The following is a 12775-nucleotide window of genomic DNA, read 5'->3' as shown; positions in this document are numbered from 1 at the left end:
AAATCTTTCTGGGCAAGAGGGTTCCTTTACTTGTTCCTCCCCCTTGTGGAGCTTTTTTGGCGCGTTGGGGGGGCTTTTCAGAACTTTATAAAATGTATTTTATAAATAAGGGGGGAAATAAATGAGTTCAACCTTTCTGAGCAAGAGGGTTAGTTTACCTTTTCATCTCCCTTGCAGAACTTTTTTGGCGTATAGGGGCGCTTTTCAGAACTTTTTAAAATGTATTTTGTAAATAAAGGGGGAAATAAATGAGTTAAACCTTTCTGAGGAAAAGGGTTCGTTTACTTGTTCCTCCACCTTGCGGAACTTTTTGGGCGTATAGGGGCGCTTTTCAGAACTTTTTAAAATGTATTTTGTAAATAAAGGGGGAAATAAATGAGTTAAACCTTTCTGAGCAAGAGGGTTTGTTTACTTGTTCCTCCCCCTTGCAGAACTTGTGGGGAATGTTGAGGAGGGCTTTTCAGAACTTTTTAAAACTTATTTTATAAATAAAGGATTCCACATAAGGTGAAAATAAATGAGTTAAACCTTTCTGAGCAAGAGGGTTGGTTTACTTGTTCCTCCCCTTGGCAGAACGTTTTGGGCGTGTTGCCGGGGCTTTTCAGAACTTTATAAAATGTATTTTAAAAATAAGGAGGGAAATAAATGAGTTAAACATTTCTGAGCAAGAGGGTTCGTTTACTTGTTCCTCCCCCTTGCAGAACGTTTTGGGCTTGTTGAGGGGGGCTTTACAGGACTTTTTAAAAATTATTTTTTTTATATTTTTTGCCAATCTTATTTGTGTAAAGAAAAGCAAACTACTGGATTTAATTTTGCTTAATTTAAGCATTTTTAATTGTACCCAAGAAATAATTGTGATAATTTTCTTTGCTTTATTAGAAGTACTTTTGTTTTATTTCATATATCAATACATATTGTATATTATTTATATAATGTATCAATATAATTTTATATTTTTGTTATTTGTATATTTTTTGTACTTTTACATTTATTTCTGTGAACTGTTGCATATTGTAAGTCATTTTAAGTCATTTTAGTCTTTTAAAAATATTCTTTGCACAGGATGAAGAAAATATGACGTGGACATTGTAGATACTATACCAAATATAACATCATTTTTTATGCTATTGTACAGTGTTACTTATTGTATTTTTTCATTTGCGTGTATTACTTACGAAGTATTTGTGTTTATTTTCGCGCATGATAAAGAATGTATATGTTGCCTTCATGTCAACGTGGACGTTGTAGACTCGCCCGATTGAACGTGAGATCATAGCGCTAACCTATATGTGTTCTATTTCTGGAGGGGGAAGGGGGGGGCAGGTAGGGGCCCCGGTGGGGGCCCCACTTGAAGATTTCCCCGCTACTAGTTAGCGCTTGCAGAAAGAGACAAATGATTCAAGAGTGGGATGAAAAGAACTGGAGTGCACGTACTGCTACACAGGGTTTTTCTTTTCTTTTTTTTTGCAGGCCCCGGGGCCCCTCCCTCGGTAAGAGACCCCCCCCTCCCTTCTTCTTTGCCTAATAAGCTGATGCAAGGCTTGGGAAAGACAACAAGCGTTGAGGGAGCGCCGCAAATATTCCCTCATGAACGCGATAAAGACGTATTATGGGGATAAGCTGCTGTAAACACCGCAGCGTACACAAACGCAACACGGCGAAGCGGATGATCCGATTGGCCGCCGGCGCGAAGGCTTCCGATTGGGCCGCGCTGACGAGCGATGACCGTTAGGAATCTGACGGGGACGATCCCCGGAACAAAGACGAGTAAAGTTGTGTTTTCGGTGACAGGGAAAATAAATGAGTTTAACCTTTGTGAGGAGGGGGGGTTGTTTACTTGTTCCTCCCCCTGCAGAACTTTTTGGGCTAGTGAGGGGGTGTGGTCATCACAGAACTGCTTTAAATGTATTTTCTAAACAACAGATTACACATAGGTAGAAAAAGAAACAAGTTCGACCTTTCTTGGGAAGAGGGTTTGTTTACTTGTTCCTCCCCTTGCAGGACTTATTGGGTTTGTGAGGGGGTGGGGGTTTTACAGAAGTGTTTTAAATGTATTTTCTAAACAACAGATTACACATAGGTAGAAAAAGAAACGAGTTCACCCTTTCTTGGGAAGAGGGTTTGTTTTTCTTGTTCCTCCCCCTTGCAGGACTTATTGGGCTTCGAAGGATTGAGTTTAACCTTTCTGAAAAAGAGCGTTTGTCGTTTTTCTGTCATACGGAACTCCTCTCGCCCATTTTGGCACTCATCCAGATCCTACCTGTCACCGAGAGCAGACTTCAAAGTCGGCGTAGATTGCAAATATTCTAGCGGAATTCTATACAGTCTGTCTTGCGGTGAGTAAATAGGTGCCTTCTTGTGTTTGTAAGGTTTATTATCGCTTAATAAGGCAAGGTCTGTACAGGTGCTTGAAATCCTTGAAAACACAATTTTAATGTCAGGAAAATACTTGAATTTTGGGTAAAGTGCTTGAAATGCTTGAAATTGTCGCCATTGTTATGTTTCTTGGCAGTTTGACTACTGAATAAATGGGGATTTTAAAGATATATATATTTAATTGCGTAAAAATGACACTAACAAGCCTCTGGAGGCTCATCGTAATGGCGATGCTTGTGAAACATCACTGCCCCTACTGGTCGCCTTCAAAGGGACAGCTCTATTTAGGAAACTCTTTTTTTTTTTGGCTCTTCAGATTTTTCTTTTTTTTTCACTGTATATTATCGATAAAGATAAAATATTTTCCACCAAATTATTTTGTAATTAGTAATTTCATGTGTTGCAGGGCATCCCTGCAAAACATAAGAAATATAATTTAAATAATTAACAAATCAACACATTTTTTTGTAAACCACAGCTTCATTTTAGCTTATTACAAACTGATTTTAAGTCGAACATCAATACAAAATCCCAGAAAATGCAAAACAATCAAATAAATTTAAAGATATTAAATCTTCTGTCAGGATCAGAACGGAAACAGGACCCAAATGCGTTACATTTCTCACAAGTTTTATTGGAGGAAAGAGAAGAGAAAAGGCTGCGCCTGGGCGCAGGAAGCAAGTCGCTGTCGTACTCTGATTATGCTCCGAACGCGGAAGTCCGTAGCAAGCAATTGGAGAGCAAAAACGTGGTCGGGGTTAGAAAGGGGTCGTAAGTCGGGACAGGAGAACAGACGTGGTCGGGGTCAAAACGGGTCATAACCGGAGACAAACAGTAGCAAAAACGGGACAGGCGGGCGTCAGGGTCGAAAAAGGCTTGCCTTGTAAAAACAGAGGTTCGCAGACGGACTGACAAAAGGGGACAGACAGGACTGGTTTCAAATACTGGTTGGGAGCCAATCAGAACCCGCCAAAGGAGCGGGCACAGCTGAGTCGCTTCAGTAATCATGACATCTTCAGTACTAAAAATAAATAATAAACAACTATTCATTATTCTATTTTAACCAATTTAGAACAGATATTTTGAAAATCACGCAAAAAAATACAAATTTAAATAATTAAAAAAAAAAAGCATACATACAGTATTTTCTTTTTTTTTTTTTTTTTTCTGTATTGAACTCTCTTTACCCTACACCTATTGAGCTCTTCCTGTGTTTATAAACAAGTGAAGCTGCTGGTGTGATGTTAAAGCAGAATGGCAGAATTCATGTCAGTTTACAACATTGACACAAAAAGGTAGGAACGGCTCAAAATAGCGCAAAGTATCTGCTAGCGGCTAGAGAGCAACCTTTTTAAGTCATCAAAGTCAACGCTGGATTTTTTTCATTTGAAGGTAGTGGGAAAAATGGAACGATTGGCCTTGAAAGGGCATTCAAAGTGCTGGAATTTGGAACCCTGCATGTAGACAGTCAGGTGACGCGTCGGGCAATTATTAATAAGGCGAGCGATTGCCTGAGGTTGAGAGCTACGCGACTTCTACTGTATGTTCTGGCGTTTCCCAACCCTCCTTCTGTTCCGGCGCTCCCAGGTCAGGGGTTCAAGCGGAGGTGGGCGGGGCTCGACAAAAAAACGACGAGACCCGAACCAGGCCTGTCGGGGCAGGTCTCTTTCACCGCCCGCTGCCAAAAACGCTTTCACCTCGTGGCTACGGTGCGAGCGACCGAGCGCTATAATCAAAGACTCCGGGGCAGATTTATGCCGCTGCCTTTTCCCCGACCTCCACCACGTCGGCTTCTACGCGCCCATTAAGCAAAACGTGACGGGCCTCGCACTCAAGGAGGCGCCCGGCGTCTCCATGAGGTCCTTGCCCGCCCTCCGGTTTTTGCGAAAACAGCTAATAAGGTCAAGGAGGAAGCGCGAGCGGCAGATGTCCCCCACGGGAGTCGTTTGACCCCGGTACCCGGAGGCGGAGGAGGAGATCTCGGCGATGAGGACGCAATCGTTAGAATAACCGCTCGGGAGAGGGGAGACGTCGCGGATGTAAATGAACCCGTCGGGTTTTGATCGATATACCACTTGGACATCATGGTAAATGAAACGGTCTGCATTTCTATAGCGCTTTTCAAGTCAATGAAGAGCTCCCAAAGCGCTTTACAATGTGCTTCACACTTACCCATTCACACACACACTCACACACCAATAGGGAATCAGCGATGCTTATCGGGGGCATTAGGGATTCAGTGTCTTGCTCGGGGACACTTCGACATATAACACGGAAAAGCCGGGAATCGAACCCGCGACCTCTTGATCCCGAGACGATAATACTTAGAGTGACCCAGGTATCTGAAACAGCAGAAAGCTGTTCAAATATTCTTATCAAGTATATAAAACTAAGAATTGTTAGTAAAAAAAAATACAATTTTGGCTATTATAATTGAATATAGCAGAACTGTTTTAGTTAAATTACATATAATTAATTAAAAATTAAAAATTAATTATAGATAAATAGTATGCCCTGCGACCGGCTGGCAAGCAGTTGAGGGTGTTCCCTGCCGAAGATGACTGGGACGGGCTCCGGCACCCCCGCAACCCTACTGAGGATAAGCGGTGCAGATAATGTCATGATTACTGATGTGACTCAGCTGTGCCCGCTCTTTTGGCGCCAACTGCCTTGGAATCTGATTGGCCCACTGTCCCTAGTTAAACCCACTCCTTTCCTTCACCTGTTGTCAGTCCGTCTGCGCACCTCTGTGTATACTGGGGAAGCCTTTTTCAACCTTGAGTCCCACCTGTCCCGTTTTTGCTCCCGTCTGTTTCCGGATACGACCCATTTTTGATCTCGACCACATTTTTGCTCTCCAGTCATTATTCTCCTCACTGACCAGTTTTTTTTAATTTGATATAGCCTAAGGTGGATCATTTTTGCTCTTTTCCTTGATTTTTTTTTTTAATTTTAACAATTTAAGATTTTTTTTGTAAAAATAGCTATCATCAATGAAAATATAGAAATATAGCTCAAATTATTTTGAATTTATTTTGAGGAAAAAAATAAACATACGAATAATTAATTCAAATAATGATAACTAAATATTATTATTATAACAATGGGTCAATTATTAAATGTAGAAAGGCTGCTAAATCTGACTCATTTCTAAAGTTAATCTTTGGACTATTTATGTAGAGGCCAGAACAGAAACAGTCGCGTAACGTTTCTTACAAGTTTTAGTAGGTAAAGGGAAAGGGTTGTGCCCACGATCCGGGGATTGCTGGACACGGAAAGCAGGTCGCTCTGAACGCGGATGGCAGTGTCGGAAACAAAAAAAAACAGGTCAGTAGCCGAGATAGAGCAAAGACGCGGTCAGGATCGGAAACGGATCGTTATTCGGAACGGGAGAGCAGACGTGGTCGAGATCAAAACAGATCGTAGCGGGAGACAAACAGGAGCAAAAAACGGGACAGGGGGAAATAGCGCTTTTAAATCGTTTAATTTAGTAAAAAGCCACATTCTTGTGTATATTATTCTAAGCATGATTTTTTTTTTTATTTGATTTTTTATATCAACATGACTTTTTTGTGTATGGTTGAAAACAAAAGGACCCTTTTGGGTCTAAGATAGCGTCTTTTTCTGTTTATTTTAGCAAACAAATTGATTTGGCGGGCATTTTAATCTAAATAAACTAACCAAAGTATGGGGATAGTCCAAATTGGGTCATTTGGACCTCAACGTTGCACACGAGTCGACCGATCCTCGATGAAACGCGTTTTTTTTTCCTCTCCTTCTCTAGTCACTCATGTTGCTCACTTACGTAACTCGAGCGTTTGGCAATTAATTCATTTTTTGTCGTTTGCACTGAGAACTTCTTTAGTCACCGAGTTTTGTGATTCAGGCATATTACAATTGTCATCTTCAACCTCTTTTTTTCTTCCGTTTTCCCTCTCTAGTCACTCATGTTGCTGAGTACAATGATTTAGTTTATTGGTCATTGTTTTTTGGGGGAGGAATTTTTTTCTCGAATTCCTCTTTCGTCACTCATGTCGCTGAATACAATATTTCAGATCATTGGTCATTGTCACTTTTTGGGGATTTTTTTTCTCGATTTCCCTCTCTAGTCACACATGTTGCTGAATACAATGATTCAGATTATTGGCAATTGTCTTTTTTCGGAATTGATTTCCCGATTTCCCTCTCCAGTCACTCATGTCGCTGAATACAATGATTCAGATAATTGGTCGTTGTCTTATTTTGGGGAATGGGTTTCTCGATTTTGCTCTCTAGTGACTCATGTCATTCGGTGTAGTTACCTGTGCAAGTCAGTTTCAACTTTTTTCTTCACTATTTCCTACTCTACTTACTTATGTAGCTGAGTTCCACGATTTTAGGAATTTGGCGTATGCTTTTGTTGTGTTTCCTTATCTAGTCACTTATTTCCCAAGGTGTGTCATTCAGGCATTTGGAACATGTCATCTTTTTTTCCTACCGTTTTCCTTCTGTAGTCACTCATGTTGCTGAGTACAATGATGCTGAGTTCAGTTTTCTGGTCATCGTCATCTGTTTTTAGTTACTTATGTAGCTGACTTCCATGATTCAGGAATCTAGCACATGTCCATTTTTTCTTATTCTGTTTCATTCTCTAGTCACTTACTCGTTCAAGCTTTTTCCCACTGTTTCCTTCTTTAGTCACTCATGTCACTGAGTCCTGTGATTCAGGGTCCCAATGCTTGACAAATAATGCTTTGTTTCTGCAATGTTTTACTGGGCTACTTAGTAGCTTCTCTCGCTAGTTTTTTGCTAGCCACATTTTGGGGTCACTATACATTTTTTCTTATTATTAACATGATTTTTTTGTGTGTGGATGATAACAAAATGACACTTTTTGGGTCCGAGGATACCATATTTGTTTTATGGTGGAAAGGATTAGCAAACCATAAGATTTTTTAACCTTTCAAAACAAAAAAATCTGTTTTTCTGCTTGTTTCTTTTGCAAGATGACAACACTCACCGTGTTGTTCATCTCAAAGGGACCCAAGTGCAGGAATGGTCCAAATTGGCTCATTTTGACCCCACGGTGGCACACGAGTCGACCCGTTCCCTTTGCATCTTTCCCACTTTTCCAAAAGCGTGTCGGGGGCCCCCGCCGGCAGCATCCCATTAACGGGGCCGCTCGTCTTTTGGCCCCTCCTCACCTGCCGCCGCCAACCCTGATGAAAGGTCTTTTTCGTTCCTCCCTCAGAAAAAGAAGCGACTCTCGACGGCGTTTTGTGTACCCGTCTCAAGTCCCCGTGTAAAAAGCCGCCGCGCCTCCTCCTTTAATTTCTAAAAGGGAGCCGACGCTCGTCATTAGCGTCAGCGCGCTAGCTCGGCTTTTTGTTTTCGGATGGTATTAGCTTGTCGGGGCGCCGACTCCCACGCCGGCGTTCGCTAACGATGGAAAAGGCGTATTTGCCAGGCGGCGTTGTTTCCCGCCCGGAAAAAAAACAACAACACATCCAGGAACGCCGCGTTTTGTCGACTTTTTGCGCGACGAGGGCGCTCTAATTAGACGGGGCCCTGTGAAGGCGCTTCAAAAGAGCCTCGCGGAAGCGCTAGCGGCGCTCCTGTGCTCTGATGACGGGGAGGAACCAGGTCTTTTTTTTGTTTGGCAGTTTCTGTGTGATCCCCCCGAAAAAATCGGATTCAGGTGTGGCTTTGTTGGTGCCTCGTGACCCTTTTTTTTTTACCGACGCGTGTTTGCTTAAGTTTCCAAACATTCTGGGGCCATTTTGACCTAATAAAGACCTCTGTAGGACATCAGCTATCGAGCTTAGATCTCTTTGAGATTAAGATCAACGAACAGGGTTTTTCACCCAAAGTCCAAACATAATGTTGACCTGGTCCAAATTTTGTCCCCAAAAAATCAAACTTTATGTTTGTGGTCTCTTTTCAAGGTTTCTTCAGGTTTTGAGTTTTTCCTTGCCCTCGTGTAGGTTTTAAATCAGTCCGTAATCAGTAATAATATTTGGTCTGTGCAGCCCTTTGAGACTCCTTGTGATTAACGGCGTCACAAATAAACATGACCTGACTTGACTTAAAAATGACACCGGTGGTGGCCCCAGTTCTCATTATCGAGATGTCACTTGAAGCTTTACTGCCCCCTATTGTCGCATCCAAAAGGACAGGTGTTTCAGACTCCTCTCTCAGCATCTATCTATCTATCTATCTATCTATCTATCTATCTATCTATCTATCTATCTATCTATCTATCTATCTATCTATCTATCTATCTATCTATCTATCTATCTATCTATCTATCTATCTATCTATCTATCTATCTATCTATCTATCTATCTATCTATCTATCTATCTATCTATCTATCTATCTATCTATCTATCTATCTATCTATCTATCTATCTATCTATCTATCTATCTATCTATCTATCTATCTATCTATCTATCTATATATATATTTATCTATCTCTATATCTATCTCTTTATATCTATCTCTTTATCTATCTAAAATGTGTGCTAGCAGCAAGATAGCGACTCTATTTTAGTTACTGGATTTTTCTCTTGAAAACTTAAAAGTGGTTGAAAAGTGCTTGAATTTGGCCATAAAAAAGGGGTGCAAACAGCTTGTAGTCACTCATGTCATAACTCAAGTTGTCTTTTCAATATATTTTAAGACTTTTTCGACTTAATAAAGACTTCTTTTGGATATGAGACATAGAGCAAATTCCGTTCAAATTCAGTTTAAAACATCCAATGTGGTCCAATTCGAGTCATATTTCCAACTATGTTCCCCTCTCTAGTATTTTATTTTGAAAATCCGTATTTTGCCCCCGGCAGGTGCCAGTGATGATGGTGGAATCGGCCTCTGATACCCTTCGAACGACGCCGTCCAATCAGAACGGAGTCAGCAGCCTGAGCAGCCAATCGGACGGAGGGGGCGGGCGAGAGGGCGGGGCCAACGGAGACGCCAACGGAGAGATCAGCCCCGTGGATCTGCTGCACCTGCAACAGCAACAGGTGAGTCATTTTTTTTTTTTTTTTTTTTTTAATTGCCACGTATGTACTGTATGTACACTACACATCTGTCGTCACGTAACGCACACGCGTGTCCCTTAACTGGCTCATCCGGCCAATCAGCTTCAAGGAGCCTTTTTTCCCCCCTTTATTTTTTTCATTTGCATTCTCACACTGCCCAAAAATAATTTATGTCTCAGATTTTGTTTTCCTCTTTTCCTATTTCAAGGAATCCTATCTCAATCAAAATTGTTTCAAAAATCATGAAAATTAAAGGGAAGGTTTCTTATCTGCAGTTTCCTTCTCTAGCTACTCAGGTTAGTCACTTGGCTGCAGGTTATGGCTCGCCGTTAGGCACTATTGTTAGATACTTTGCGTAAATAAACCTTGGTTTGTACTTCAGTTTCACTTAGTGCCGTGAATCGGGTATTTTCAACTTTTTCCCTTTGTTTCCTTCTCTAGCCACTCATGTTATTCACTTGGCTGCAGGCTATGGCTTGCCGTTCGCCACTATTGTTAGACCCCTATTGTAAATAAACCTTGGTTTGTACTTCAATGTCACTTAGTGCCGTGCATCAGGCATTTTCAACTTTTTCCCTTTGTTTCCTTCTCTAGCCACTCATGTTGGCCTCTTGACTCCAGGTCAGGGCTAGCCGTTATACTTAGTTGGTCCTGCTTCATCCTTTATGTCTCTTATCGTTCACTGTAAATTTCTGTGATTCAGGCATTTGGCACATGTCATCTTCAACTTTTCTTGCCCTGTTTCCTTCTTTAGTCACTCATGTCGCTGAGTTCCATGATTTAGGCATCTGGAACAGGTCATGTTTGAACGTCTTTTACTCTTTCCTCCTCTAATCACTCATGTCGCTGACTTCTCTGATTCAAGGATCCAACAAAAGTCATCTTTAACTCTTTTCCCCATTGTTTCCTTCTTTAGACTTGTCACTCATGTCGCTGAATTCTATAAATTAAGGATAATAGCAGTTGTCATTTTTTAATTTATTCCCCTGTTTCCTTCCCTAGTAACTCTTGTTGCCAAATTCAGTTGTTCTGGCGTGTTTTGCCTATGACGTTCAACTTCCACAGTTTCTTTCTCTAGTCACTCTTGTTGCTGAGTTCAGTCGTTCTGGCGTGTTGCACCTATGACGTTCAACTTCCACTGTTTCCTTCACTTGTCACTCTTGTTGCTGAGTTCAGTTGTTCTGGCTTGTTGCACCTGTGACTTTCAACTTCCACTGTTTTCCTTTCTAGTCACTCTTGTTGCTGAGTTTAGTTGTTCAGTTGTTCTGGCGCGTTTCATTTTCAACTTATTTTTCCACCCTACTGTTTCCTTCTCTAGTCGATAATGCCGCTGAATTTTGCCATTCAGGCCTCTAGCACATTTCCTTTTTGTTTTTATGCCCCTGTTTCCTTCTCTAGTCACTCTTGTTGCTGAGTTCAGTTGTTCTGGCTTGTTGCGCCTGTGACTTTCAACTTCCACTGTTTTCCTTTCTAGTCACTCTTGTTGCTGAGTTTAGTTGTTCAGTTGTTCTGGCGCGTTTCATTTTCAACTTATTTTTCCACCCTACTGTTTCCTTCTCTAGTCGATAATGCCGCTGAATTTTGCCATTCAGGCCTCTAGCACATTTCCTTTTTGTTTTTATGCCCCTGTTTCCTTCTCTAGTCACTCTTGTTGCTGAGTTCAGTTGTTCTGGCTTGTTGCGCCCATGACTTTCAACTTCCACTGTTTTCTTTTCTAGTCACTCTTGTTGTTGAGTTCAGTTGTTCAGTTGGTCTGACACGTGTTACTTATGACTTTCAAGCTCCACTGTTTTATTCTCTAGTCACTCATGTCGCAGAGTTACGTGATTCAGGATTCTAGCGCAGGTCATTAACAGCTTCTTTTGCCGTTTCCTTCTCTAGTCCTTAATGTTACAGAGTTTGGGAATTCAGGCATCTGGTGCAGGTCATTTTCAACTTATTTTTCCACCCTCTTGTCGATAATGCCGCTGAATTTTGCCTCTAGCACATGCCCCTTTTGACTTTTATTTCCACTGTTTCCTTCTTCGGTCACTCATGTATTCATTTTCTCCGCAGGGTTCAGAAGCCAAACTCTTTAAGATGCTAACCGGACTTATTTTTCTCCATGTGACAAATTGAAGGAAACGGTCTATTTAGCGTTTTTGGCAACGGCCCCGAAGCCCGCCCGCCTAATGATTCAGACGAAAACTTGGGGCCTCGTCGCTGGCGTTTGGGGGGCCCCCCATCTCGAAAGGGCTTCCTCGGCTAGCGCGCACGCGTAAATTTCGAGCTGTAGGCCGCACAAAGCGTTCCTTTCTTTCGGGGCTGTTTTTGCACCTGTGTGCGCGCTGCCATTTCCTCCCCGACCACAAACATGCCGACTTCTCGCTTTCCATCTTTTTTTCTCTTCCTCTCGCTCACTCCAACTTTTTTTTTTTTTTTTTTTTTTGGGCGCTCGGGTCAACAGTCGACTGCGAAAGACAAGCACAACCTTTGCTCCACATTTCAACGTTGCCTCAAACGTGCCACCGCCGCTCCTTACTAGTGAGGAAACTAAGGCTCGCGGGCCACACATGTTTAGTGCTAAAAATGGGCCTTTTTCTACTGTTTCCTTCTCTAGCCACTCTTCTTTGCAGCTTGGACGCAGCCTATGGCTTGCCCCTACACACTATTATTAGCTGCTCTGTGTAAATGAACCTTGGCTTCTTCTACAGTGTCACTGAGTGCAGTGATTCATTCATCTTTGAGTATTTTTCCTGTTGTTTCTTTCTCTAGCCACTCTTGTTAGTCCCTTGGCTGTCGACTATGCCTCGCAGTTAGCCCCTATTTGTAGCCGCCCTATGAAGGTAAACCTTGGTTTGTACTTCAGTGTCCCTGAGTGGTGGGATTAAAGCATCTATGACTTTTTTCCACTGTTTCCTTCTTCAGCCACTCGTGTAGATCACTGGTAGCCACTATTGTTAGCTGATCTGTGTAAATAAACCCTGGTTTGTACTACAGTGCGGCTAAGTGCCGTAATTAAGAAGTATTTTTCCCTTTGTTTTCTTCTCTAGCAACTCATGTTAGTCACCTAGCTGCAGGCTATGTCTCACTCTTAAGCATTTTTGTTAGCTGCTCTGTGCAAACAAACCATTGTTTGTACTTCACTGTCCCTGATTTAGGCATATATGACTTTTTCTTCACTGTTTTCTTCTTTAGCCCCGTACGTTAATCGCTTGGCTGCTGGCAATTTCTTGTCATGAGCCACTGTTGTTATTGTTAGTTGCTCCTTCTTTGCAGGTTAGGCAACTGAAGGTCATTTTTCTCCATGATTTGGGCGTCTTCCACTGTTTCCTTATCTAACCACTCATGTTTGCCACTTGACTGTTGGCAATGGCTCACTGCTAGCCACTGTTCTGT

At 41.9% G+C, this 12775-nt stretch overlaps 1 protein-coding gene across 2 annotated transcripts in view; it reads left to right on the top strand.

Annotated features, from left to right (window-relative positions):
* The window catches only part of foxp4 (forkhead box P4), a 167479-nt gene that overhangs the window by 46685 nt on the left and 108019 nt on the right, over nucleotides 1-12775 (top strand). For both annotated transcript variants that reach the window (XM_088337790.1, XM_088337789.1), the window contains exon 2: nucleotides 9200-9379. In XM_088337790.1, the coding sequence (XP_088193916.1) occupies nucleotides 9209-9379 (171 nt within the window). In that variant the 5' untranslated portion in view covers nucleotides 9200-9208. The remainder of the gene's footprint in view (nucleotides 1-9199; nucleotides 9380-12775) is intronic.

This window comes from Urocampus carinirostris, chromosome 6, assembly GCF_059441175.1.
Source record: "Urocampus carinirostris isolate Australia breed hairy pipefish chromosome 6, RoL_Ucar_1.0, whole genome shotgun sequence".
Classification (NCBI taxonomy): Eukaryota; Metazoa; Chordata; class Actinopteri; order Syngnathiformes; family Syngnathidae; genus Urocampus; species Urocampus carinirostris.
The sequence above is the reverse complement of the archived record's forward strand: the minus strand, read 5'-3'. Positions and strand labels throughout refer to the sequence as shown.